The 12,734-nt window shown below is 38.4% G+C and overlaps 2 protein-coding genes across 2 annotated transcripts in view; one reads left to right on the forward strand and one right to left on the reverse strand.

The window, feature by feature from the left end:
- Positions 1 to 12,734, forward strand: part of stx2b (syntaxin 2b) — a 182,126-nt gene that overhangs the window by 32,511 nt on the left and 136,881 nt on the right. The window lies entirely within an intron of this gene.
- Positions 864 to 11,459, reverse strand: LOC307173748 (DLA class I histocompatibility antigen, A9/A9 alpha chain-like). Its single transcript, XM_079897115.1, has 7 exons — positions 11,039 to 11,459; positions 6,132 to 6,377; positions 5,187 to 5,471; positions 3,015 to 3,305; positions 1,826 to 1,957; positions 1,670 to 1,717; positions 864 to 1,524 (listed from the first exon to the last, which is right to left on the reverse strand). Exons 1-7 carry the CDS (start codon positions 11,085 to 11,087, stop codon positions 1,502 to 1,504), a joined length of 1,074 nt encoding a protein of 357 aa, XP_079753241.1. The 5' UTR covers positions 11,088 to 11,459; the 3' UTR covers positions 864 to 1,501.

Raw genomic sequence — 12,734 nt, forward strand, 5'->3', positions numbered from 1 at the left:
CAGACCTAAACCTACCCAACCGAAGCGTCACATATGGACGCTAGGGGGCGCTTTGTGCGTCGAATATTGACGCTTCCGAAAGCGTCAGTTACATGACGCCTAAAGCTACCCATAACCGAAGCGTCACATATGGACGCTAGGGGGCGCTTTGAGCGTCAGATATTGAAGCATGGTTGAAAGTGTTAAAAAGTGACGCCTTGGGTGTGAGAATGTGTTGTAGTTTTAAGTTAAGTAGATTGACATTTTTAAGTAATTGCAATTTAATTAATTTAAGTCCAACTTAAAATAAAAAGTTATCACAAACACATTCTCTTTTGTTTCATTAACTTTTACTTGCCAGAGTGACTTGGAATTGTCAAGTTCACAAAACTTAATTTTTTCAATTTTATTTACTTGATCATTTTAAGGCAACAGGTTTCCTAAAAAAAAATTAAGTAAAGTGCATTTTGTGTTGGAGCACTTCTCATGTTACTGCCTCCATTCTACATAATAAATATTTCATAATTGTTTAGAGAAATAGGTTAAAGGAAAATTTAAGTAAAAGAGACACTGATTAAAGACCCTTGCTTCAGAGTCAAGTCTCAAAGTTGCAGTCCTTTTGCAGTGAAAAACAGGATGCAAATGGTGATAGTGATACCTTATGCCAAATTTTAACAATAATATAAGGAAATATTAAGATTCTGAAATGGTTTTTAGTCAGTACTAGTTGGCCATAGCAAAAGAATAAAATAAAAATAAAACCTAAAATTAAACACATTTATTAAAATTTGCTATGGTTGCCTTACAGATCAATTAGAGAGCAGAGTAAAACACATTAGCATAGCACTGTCATTAGCATGAGAACAAATGAAAAGGCAAACCAAAAGGGTAGCAATATCATAATTTATTAATGGAATAAAATAGATACAGACAGAGGTAAAGGCATGAAAATGTTAATAACTAGCCTCTATACTGTTCACTGGGCATCCCATGAAAACTTCTTAAATCAATATGATTTTAAGGAAAATTGAATCTATTGTCATTAGTTAGTTATGCTACTTGTCTACAAATACAGTGGCTAAAAGGTTTTACGCACTGTTAAAATGACTGGTTCTTGAGATGTACAAAATGAACCCAAGAAAAATAACGGTGTCTTTTTTCCACCTTTAAATAGATATTGAAACCAACAAAATTATTATTATTTTTCTTTAGCGTTTATCCCTCATAGTATCAGAGTCCGCTTTTCTGGATCGCTGGCGCCAATTGATGCGATCGTCAGCTTGATCAGGGTGCAAACCGGTAACCAACAAAATTCATGTAACAAATATCAACTTTTAAATAAAAAAATAGCGGAATCTTCTAAACGGATGGCATGTACAATGCATTCATTAATATATCATAAAGCCTTTAGTATTATATAACATTACATTCTCTGGGTTTTAGCATAACCAAATAAGGCCTAAATGTGTAATAGCAGGAAATTCTATAACTATAATTTGGGGCCAAACAATGGGCTCATATTTCATGTTGTTTCTTGCTCTGAAGCTGAAAAGAAAAGAAAAATTATGGAAAGTTAGAATATTATGCTACAATTTTGAATTATTTTGTTGCTAAATATTAAAAGTAAAAAAAAACAATATATGTTTTATGGTAAGTTTTTTTTTTTATGCATTTCTGTTAAGGAACTTACTTGAAGCAAGTGCATATTCACTTTGATGTGAAGTACTGGAGCCTAATCCTGAAAAAGATTTATACCATAAAGGTGAACTTTTTTTTTTTTGCCTCAGATGTAATAAACTTTACTAGATTGCTTTTCTTTAAACACATTAAGAATAAAAACATTTACCAGCAGCACATGTCTTCTTCCTCCATATGATGAGTGCAGTAATGATGAGAACAGCCACACACATTAACACCAGCACACTGATAACTACAAACAGAGCAGAGGAACCAAAGTCCGATATTTCCAGATCCTCATCTGTGGCAAAACCAAGGAAATCAGTCAGTTAAACAAATATTTAAACTATTAAGATTTATATTTTTACACATATGAAAACAACAACAACAGATTGCCACTGTTACAGCTGAAACAAAGTGAGATGCTTTGTATAAGTGCCCCTATTATGCAATTTTATAGGTTCCTAATTTTGTTTTAGAGGTCTCCTACAATAGGTTTACATGCATCCAAGGTCAAAACACAATTTAATTTTCTCATAATACATTGCACATCACCTCATTTGCATCTAAAAACGGTTAGTTTGAAGATTCAGTCTCTCTAAGCTCCTCATTTCCGCTAGCCTACTCTGCTCTGATTGGTCAGATGGCACGACTCGTTTCAGCAGTTCAGAATTAATTAAGACAATAACTTTTTTTACTGTGCACTTTGATCTTTAAAAATTTGCACACCTTTTACATTCACAAACAGCTATTTTACACACTGCATGAAAGGTAATATTTTAAAAAAGCATAATGGGGCACTATAAAAGACCAGCATATGGACCCTTTTCACAGACTGTGATAATGCGTTTCTAGAGTTATCAACATATGAAATCTAATAAAGTTTTGCATGTTTTCTTTTTTTTTTTTTTACTTAACATACATTTTTAGTGCTATACTTTGTGTTAAATTACCAGTAAATTGCAAAAAAAAAAAAAAAATGTACACTGCTGCAAGGGTGTTTCTAATACGACTGAGGACTGACAGCAAATTTCACATCATTCTCTTCTGAAGGCTGTAATCAAGATCTCTATATTTTTCCCTCTTTTGGAAAGTCATGGAAACACTATCATGGATTATTTCTTTTGATATTAGAGCAAATGGAAATACCAAAATCATATGTACTGTCATCTCCCATTCAACACTATAGAGGTTTACCTAACTATTACGACTTGCGCTTCTGAGAACCTTGAAAATGGGAAATGGGTCCATTGTCCATGTATTCAAGAATATACTAATGATTTATATATACAGTATATATATATATATATATATATATATATATATATATATATATATTAAATAGGCAATATCTTTACCAAACATAATGTCTAGTTTGTTGTCCAGGTTGAGGTAATTTGCTGTGCAGTTGTATTTTCGTCCTTCACGTAGTTCTTCTGCACTGATCACCAAACTCTTCCTCATCTGGTAAGTTCCGTCTCCATTGGGCAGAATCTGTCCTCCTGTGATCTGATCATCATCCACAGGATGACCATCTCTGAACAGGGTCAGGTTAATGTGACGGGGGTAAAAACCAGTGGCCAGACAGCTGATCTGAAGCCCTTGAGAGTCCGGGAGTTTCGTCTTAAGGATTCTGACTCTGGGTTTCACTTTTGAAAGGAATGTTAAAAATAGTGGATAGTATTATTATGACAATAGGCCTACTGTTGGATTCAATGCATCAGCCATTTATGCATATGGTAATATGATTTATTTTGAACCATCCAAAACATTTAGTCTTTACGGTCAGTCCTGCTTTGTTTACTTTATGGTCATATTCTCAAATTATATTTTAAATAAATAGTTAAACTTGGAATAAAAAATGTGATGGCCTGTCAAGCTCTAATAAAGCCAAAAAAAACCCTCAAATAGCCCATATACAACTCTTGTGCTATAATCCAAGTCTGTATTGTCAAAACATAGGCTACAGTAATTGAAGAATAATTAAAGTTATTCACTGAAACTCCTGCCCTTAACAAGCTCTCATAATCTTATTTATCTGTACTTTGAGTGTACGGAAAAGAATAAACTACTGAAACAATCTGATCAACTTCTAGAATCCAAATTTTGGGTGAACTATTATTTTTAATAAAACTAAAGGCCTATTCACACCAAAGACGATAACTATAATGATAACGTTCTAAAAATTGTTCTAAATATAAAAGAATAGCACAGAAAAGAATAGAACTCGAACAGGCACATTTTCTGAAATTGGAACATTCGGAACTGAACAGGGTGTTAGGAGGGAAACACAAGACTTTTTGGAGGGTGGTTCGGCAGCAGCGAGACCCTCCCCTCTTCCTTCTTTGGGGATCAGGATGGCTTCTGAGGCTCAAGGTCCAGAGTTGCCCTGGCGCTTAGAAAGGAAGCGCTTGGATGAGTGGGGGCGCTGTCGAGGCTCAGGCGCTGGTTTGGGCTGAGCACTTGCAGGCGTCTGGTTTAGCTGGCTGCTGAGTCGGCGTGGGTTTCTGGCGCCTCGGAGCTGCAGAGCAGGAGTGCTTAGGCAGGAAGTGGCGGCCTGGGAGGACTTCAGTGTCTCAGTGAAGCGCTAGGCGAAGCCATCTACCGTGGGGCCGAAGAGACCTGTGGTGGAGACTGGGGAGTCGAGGAAGGCAGTTCTGTCTGCGTCCTTGATCTCCATGAGATTTAGCCATAAGTGGCGCTCCAACACCACAAGGCCGGCCATGGCTCTTCCGATAGCCTGGGCGGTGGTCTACGTGGTGCGCAGGGTCAGGTCTGTAGCACAGCACAGGTCACAGAATGCGGCTGGGTCTGGTCCAGACTCGTCCATGGAGCGGAGGAGTTTGGCCTGAAACACCTGGAGGACTGCCATAGTGTGAAGGGCAGAGCCCGCTTGGCCAGCAGATGCATAGGCCCGATTGGCGTGGGCTGAAGTGGTCCTGCAGGGCTTGGATGGGTGAGCTACTTTGGCCTTCCATCCAATTGCAGTGGGCAGACACAGGTGCTCAGCAACAGCTTTTTCTAGAGGAGACAGCATCTCGTAGACTTTCTCCATGGTGCCGTTGATGGTGGTGAGGGCGGTGGAGGTAGAAGTACGCAGGCGGGCCGAGTAGGGGGCACCATGGAGAAAAATGGTGCTGCTCGCTTGCTTGCTGCTTGAGCTCACTCATATCCGATCGCAAAGATACACTGCATCGCCATAGGTTCATGCAGTTCCAACTGCTAAGCCAATAAGCTTGTGCAGATCCCTGCACTGTTATAGCTTGCGCAGTTGCACTGCATTGTTCAATAAAAGGCTTCAATATTCTGAGAAAAAGGAGTTTTCCCCATAGCGTTTAACGACACAATATAAGAGAACCATATCGATAGGGAACAATTTTCCTGATGAATCCTAAAAACCTTGACAGCCAATCAGAATCCATTCTGCTTTAAAGAGTTTAAGCATTTAAAGCAGCAAACAACAAAACTACAGTGTGTGCTTACAGAAGACTATAGCGCCTTGGTGTGAATGCACCTTGATTCTGACTCACCTTTTCGCATCACAGTGTTCTTTTCTTTTTCCAGGTATTTCCGCAAAGTTTTCATGCAAACAGGATGATAAACATGTTCATACAGACTCTTCACTTTAAACCATTCCATCTGACCCATGCCTTTTATTCTCATCCATGGTAAATCAATTTGCATTGTTCTATTTACCACAGAAAAGGTAAACTCTTCAGTAGTTTGTCCATTGAAAGCATCCCATGAAAGAAATAAACCTGGCTGATCATTGTCAAGCAATTCACATCCAACACGTTTCTGATAAACATGTAAACCTTAAAATGGATGGGGAAAATGTAACAACAGATTAGCCTTCACTGACATTAAGATAATACACAGTGACACTTTTTATGAATATAGAATAGAATCTCCCAGCTAACAAAATTCTCTGAATGTTCAAAATGTCCAGGTCAGTTTTATTTATTTTTTAAAAAACATTATTAATTATGCAAATGTTTAGGGAACATTTTATTTTATCATTCTGCGAACATTATTGGAAAATTGCTTATAAATGAACTTTTAAAAGTATAATTTAAAAAATGTTAGAACGTCCAACTAAAATTTTCTGAAAAAAAAACAAACATTCCATGCACAATGTATAAATAATGTTTTTGTGCTAACATTTTGAGAACATTATTAAAGACCAGATAACTCTGAATGAACATTATATTGAAGTTACTGGAAGAACATTTGTTCATAACTTTGAGAGAACCTTGTCAGAACATTAGCTAAAGTTCTGACAAAGCTCCTTGTTAGCTGGGATGTTGCTTCTTCAATCATATTGTTACCTAACATTTATCAGAAGCTAAACTAATATGTGTTGTCAGAAATTAGAGTATGCTTAACTTTTTTTTGTTTTTGAAATAGCAAATATGCTGTAATACAAGCACATAAAGGTGATTGCTGGTAATACCAAAATTTAGGCTTGGACTTACCATCTGTGCAATTTTGGTGTTCCTTAAGATAAAATGTTCGATCTTTCATGATGTCATAAATATCTTTAAATATATCACCACCATCATTGTCATCATTTGAATTACTTTGACTGTGGTGGACAGCTTTCCATGATATGGAGTCATAATACACCACTTGGACATCATCTAACATCAGCACAACAGTGAACTCAGGAAACTGTGTCTGTCCAACAATATATGTGGCAAAAACCATCAGTGAGTGAGAACCTGTGGGAACATGGACAAGGATAACACTGCCAATTAAGACATCTTCTGACTAGCAGACAGATTCTTAACTTTGCTAAACTATTATGAATAGAATGCAACAGTCAAGTTTCAGAAGTAAAAACTCTGCATACGCATCCAAAGATAAACTCATTTTGAACGGCAAGTTATAAACTTTTATAGACAGATACTGTGAGCTACGAGATTGTTAATCAATGGTATTTGCTTCTGCTGAAGACATCAGCCTGCATTATTTCAGCTTATTTTTAAAATAATGGTTTAACAGCAAAATTCCTGGTGAAAAACTGTTACCCATGATGTTGTACACCAGAGAGTTGAAAAAAGCGGCATGCGCTAAAAGATCTTGTTAGCTCCGTCCACTCCCATGAAGCACTGCTCACAAAATGTTTGTATATGCATATTTTGCATAAACCTAAAATATATTTTTATATATAATCAACATTTGTAAATGAGTAGTTTTATGTTTCTCCATAATTTTTTATTTGATTATGCTGTTCCCAATGCTGTATGGGATTCAGCTCTTTCCCTCGCTAAAACTGTTAAGGACACAGTCTTGTACCTTTGTATTTTTGTCCCGATTTTCAAATACTTTTTTGTTTCAAATCAAAGTTTGTAATGTTGCGATTCACCTCGTAGCTAAAAACACTCATAGGAAAAAATACTTCAGGAACCAGCGCCACTGAAAAAGGGGCAGCACTAATGCACTCTATTAGACCTGCTCATTTAGGGCCCCCACCCCCAGTTCGCAGTTCTGTAATGTGAACAAAAAAATTTTTTTAACTGTAATGAGAAATAGCAGGGTAGGCCTTATTATAAATAATTTAGCCTATTTGTTGTGCCTAATGTGCAAAGGACTTTCATTTAAATTTGAGTATCAGTGGTGGACGAAGTACACAAATCATGTACCTCATGTTCTTTTCCGTAAGTATGCACCAGATGTCACAAGCTCTGCAACCGCAGAAAAAAATATGTCTTAACAACACAAACTGCACATTTTAGAGTGGCCTTTTATTGCAGCCAGCCTAAGGCACACCTGTGCAATAATCATGCTCTCTAATCAGCATCTTGATATGCCACACCTGTGAGGTGGATGGATTATCTCGGCAAAGGAGAAGTGCTCACTAACACGGATTTAGACAGATTTGTGAACAATATTTGAGAGAAATAGGCCTTTTGTGAGCTGAAAAATGGGGGCAAAAACAAAAGTGTTGCGTTTATAATTTTGTTCAGTGTAGAATGAGGGATGGCACACCTCATTTTATCTTGAATACGAAAAAGGAAAGCCATCACATACTCATAAATGAAGCCCATACAACTGGTGCTTCTCTCTATCATTCTAGCCACCTAGCAGGGGAACTTCAGGGCCCTAATAACCAAAATTACCTTACTTTATGACAATGACATGACCTCATAACTCTACACAGGGAACGAAGGTCTGTAGAGAGATCTATTTTAGTGTTAATTGCACACAAAAATTGCTCTTAAAGAAGACCAACTCAGCTCACCTGTGGCATGCGAAGTGAAGACTCGCCAGACAGTTCTTTATGAACATGGGGTCTACCACCTTTACATGCCTGAAAGAGGCACTCTCACTAACCAAGCCGAGGCAGGCCATCAGAACATTGTTCTCATCATGGGCCCAGCCTCAGGCCTGATGTTAGAAGTGCCTGGGGAGTCAGGGAAGAGAGGAGAGGGCTAAGATATAGTCACGCCCTCAGGGGAGGTGATCCATCACCGACGCTGTGTGCGTTTGTGCTGGATCACCTCCCTTAGATCCCTCTTCTTGCGGGAGTCCCACCTCTTCTGCGACCTACTCCTCCATGGAAGGGGCGCACGAGAGGCGACACGGGCTCTCTGGGCCTGTCTACGGTCCTCAGCCAGGCCCTCCCACTTGTCTGGGTGTGGACGCGGATCTCAGCGGTATACAGGTACTAAATGCAGCTGAGCGCGCTTTCGCCTCTCTGAACTTTCCAACCACCGCCTCCATGGAGGTGCCAAAAGCTCAGAGGGCGATACCCGCGAATCGAGGAGAAAGCCGAGATCCCCCTGCAGATCGGCCTGGTATGCCTGCAACACTGCCATGGTGTGCAGGGCAGCACTGGCCTGACCCGCTGCCGTGAATGCTCTGCAATTTGAACGCAATGTTGCTTTCAACGGTTTGGATGGCAGGGTTGGAGCTTTCAGTGTCGATGCCCGCCCAGACGCCAGATAGTTCACAAACGACTCGTCGATGGGCGGCATCGACACATACCCATGTTCTCCTATCCCCTCAACATCAGCGAAACTAGCCCGCTGATGTCGGTGGATATGGGCAGAATATGGGTTTTTCCATGCCCTATCGATCTCAGTATGGAGATGGAATGGAAGGCTCACCTGAGCTGGTGGTTTATGGCCGGGGAGAAACCGATCGTCAAGCCTACGGCGAGCGATCTCTCCCCTAATGCGCTGCCACGGCAGCTGCAGCTGAGAGGATTCACGATCTACCTGATTATCACCACCCTCATCAGCCATCTCCTGCTCATTCGGAAGAGCACTCGCTGCTGGGCTAGGAGGAGGATAGTAATCCTCCACCTGCAGCTCACCCTCGTCAGCCGCCGTATCGTCTGAGAGGATTACTCCCCTCTCAAGGCAATCGGCGAGCTCCATCTGGGAACCACATAATGCAGGTCGCCGCTCTGCCTCAGCACGAGCGGGACCTGAACCACGAGGTCCAGACGCTGAACCCTCTTCACTCGAGAAGAGGGCCAAACGAGAGCGGAAAACGCTCACAGTTTGCACAGGCAGCTACCTTGAGAACTGCCTGTACGCTCTTCCCCCAGACAAAAAACGCACTGTTCGTGTGTGTCACCCGGCGTCAGGTATCTTGGGCACAGGTCTACACACTTCTGGAAGCATTCCTAAGTCAACTACTTTGAATATTAATTAAGCATTTTGGGCATAAACATGTAAATAGTAAAAAGATTGACATTGAAAAGTGACACAGAATGATTCAAATAATTAAATAAATGTTCGTGGTTTGTACTGATGTTATTCATTTGTTCTCATACACTTCAGCGTCGCGGTCAATAGTTTAGACGAACACTGACAGCCTGTGGTGAAATAATGGCGTATTTTTAACAGCGGCAGCTTTCTCAGATCGGCTTGGGTTGGATTAAAACTTCATGTTCCGATGAGTTTGGAAAATTCTGCACACAGTAAACATCAGAATATCCCTTCACCTGTTAATAAAAATTTCCACATTTTTAAATCTTATTGCAGACACTCATTTTAGGTGGCGTTTGTTCAACTCATTGACCACAGTACATTGAAAGTAAACATAACCGTAAATAAATTAGATGTACTATTTCCAAACAGACGTGCATCACGAAGCTCAGTGCAAGTAGTCCAATGTGCTGTAGAAAAAAAAAAAACTTTTTTTGTTTTTTGAGTGCAAAAACACTCTTGAGACAAAACAATGGCACTGACATATTTTAAAATGTGTCAGTACAAGTTGCTTTCAGTTCAGACAGCTCAAACATGCATTTTAGTCAGGGACTAGCTTGAACCTTGTTTGTGAAACCTGCCAAATGAGTGTCAAACAAATCTTAGTAACAGATATTTTACAGGTTATATATACAGTGCTATGCATAAGTTTAGACACCCATGCTAAAGTTGACTAAAAAGAGGAATAAAAAATCATCTTTTGGAAATTGAACTTAATGCCTTAATTTAAAAAATTAGGAAAAATCCAACCTTTAACGACACCAATTTTCTTTGAGAATAATAATGTATCGTAAATAAATAAATGTTCTTCCTTAAAATACAGGGTGCATAAGTTTGGACACCCCTATGTTAAATTCCCATAGAGGCAGGCAGATTTTTATTTTTAAGTATTTTTTTAAAACCATACCTTCACCATACCTAGAGATTGGCATGGTTTTATTTCAGTTAGCCTAATAGCTAGTTTGATTTGCATTGAGAGATGATCTTATGGAAAGTACCCCATGCCAGTCTCTAGGTATGGTGAAGGCTATGTGATGATGTGGGGCTATTTTAATTCCAAAGGCCAAGGGAACTTTATCAGGATGCATATTATCCTAAAAAATAAAATAAAAAAAATACTTAAAAATAAAAATCTGCCTGCCTCTATGGGAATTTAACATTGGGGTGTCCAAACTTATGCACCCTGTATTTTAAGGAAGAACATTTATTTATTTACGATACATTATTCATTCACAAAGAAAATTGGTGTCCTTAAAGGTTGGATTTTTCCTAATTTTTTTTTTTCATTTTTAAATTTTCCAATTTCCAAAAGATGATTTTTTATTCCTCTTTTTAGTCAACTTTAGCATGGGTGTCTAAACTTATGCATAGCACTGTATATATGTATATATATAAATGGATAAAAAAATGTCTATTTGTCTATAAATTGACCAATTCAGATTAAATAGAACTTGCTGAATATATTGAAACAGTTAATAGTAAATAAAAATATAACTGAACCTTTCATTTGATTTAACTGCAATATGAAACCCATTATTTTATGGAATTTAGCTAGAGGCAGGAGAATTGATAGCCCGTAAGTGCCCAAGAATAGTATGCAATCGGGGAGCCAATGTGCACATCACAATCACAAGAAAAAGAATAGACGTAAACAGACTTACCTGCTTTAACAAGTGTCAAATAGGACAAAAGAAACACAAGAGTCTGCATTCTCTCAAAAAATTAATCCCCGCACTTTAGCTCATGATCTCATTGTTGAGGGTTACAGCCTTAACTAAAAATCACAGAGTGAGCCTTGAACTTATGTCTGAAATTCTTTGCTGGCCTTACCGGTCTTTCCAGCCTTTGTTAAAAACAAAAAACAAAGTCTCTGTGTCGGCAGAGTTCAAATTAATAAACTGAGATATTATGATCGCAGTAAAGAAAATATGGTGTTCGATAAGTCTCGATAGGTTTGATATTAACCCTTGTGCAGGGCTTGTCATGGGCTGTCGCCGGTCAATAGGATTGCTGTGATTCAATAGTAGTTTCAGACACCTGTCACGCCTGAGGCGTCCCCCAAAGCGTCAATCGACACAGTGCGAGTTCCCTTTCGAAAGGGAACTGGATTTATAGCCCAGAGCTGATGTGTCTGCTGTGCCAGGGCTAGCAAGAAAGGGAGTAAACATCACATGCCACCCATGTTGTCAGAGTCGCACCCTTCCAAAATAGTTTACTTTCCTCTCTCTCCTCTGCCTCATGTTCTAAAACAAATTAGTGACATTGTAGATAAATAAATCAAAATCTTCAAAAATGACCGACCTTTAAAAAATTGTTTGTAAATCTTGTTTTGCTATGCTATGTTATCACCATATATTGGAATCATTATTGGAGTGAAAAAAGCATCATTTGTGAATAAATTTGTCAATATTCAACAAAATCATCACACTAGTGTGCTTTAATGTTTAATAAGGAAGTTTGTTTTGAAATGCTTTTATTTTGTACAAAATGGCACAAAGTCACACTTGTGGTGTTCCCGGTCAAAAATGACCAGCCTACAAAAAACAAAAAAAAAACAAAAAAAAAAACGCTTCTAAATCTCTCATTATGCTATATTATCACCATATATTGGATTGGATCTTTTTATCAACTTATTAGGCCAGGTTTTGTATTTATTTTTTAAACTGATTGATCATAGGCCATTTGTTTGTATCTACTTTTTGCTCCTTTGGAAATTCAGGTTTAGTTTATTTGCTACATATAAAGACACATGAGTTTTTTTTATGAGTTTGTTCAAACATTTCTATCTTCTAAACCTGGTTATTAATAAAATAATATGCAATGATGAATGATTTGAAATTATGACGAGAGTATGAATAATACTCATAATTGTGATTTTGAATGATTAAATTGATTCGTATTACAGGTGCTGCAAGGATAAAAAAAAAAGGGTGTAAAGTATCAGGGCGAGAACAGAAACATTCCAAATTTTAGACATACATTTCTGAAGTTTTTTTGGGTGAGAGGGTAACCTAAAAACTCCTGTGAGTCCTCAGTCGGAAAACCTCAAATAACAAAAACTCAAATGAATGAACAATTACTTTACGAACAATGCCCATTTGCCGGCAAATATCCAAAGAACTTTCACCTCAATTTTTTTCAGCTCTTGTGAAAAATGTCCCAGTGTAAGTTACCCGATCACATGTTGTTTTGTGGATCAGTAATAAGCTTGATTTTTCCAGTGTGATGATGCCAAACTGGGCTGGCATTAAGACATTTGCTGTAATCTCTTTAGGGCTCATTCCTTCTCTATGTCAGTAAAACAACACTGAATGCAAAATGCGGTATGATCTGGTGATACACCTGCCTTGTTGTATA

Source organism: Squalius cephalus (assembly GCF_949319135.1).
Source record: "Squalius cephalus genome assembly, chromosome: 16".
NCBI classification, from domain to species: Eukaryota; Metazoa; Chordata; class Actinopteri; order Cypriniformes; family Leuciscidae; genus Squalius; species Squalius cephalus.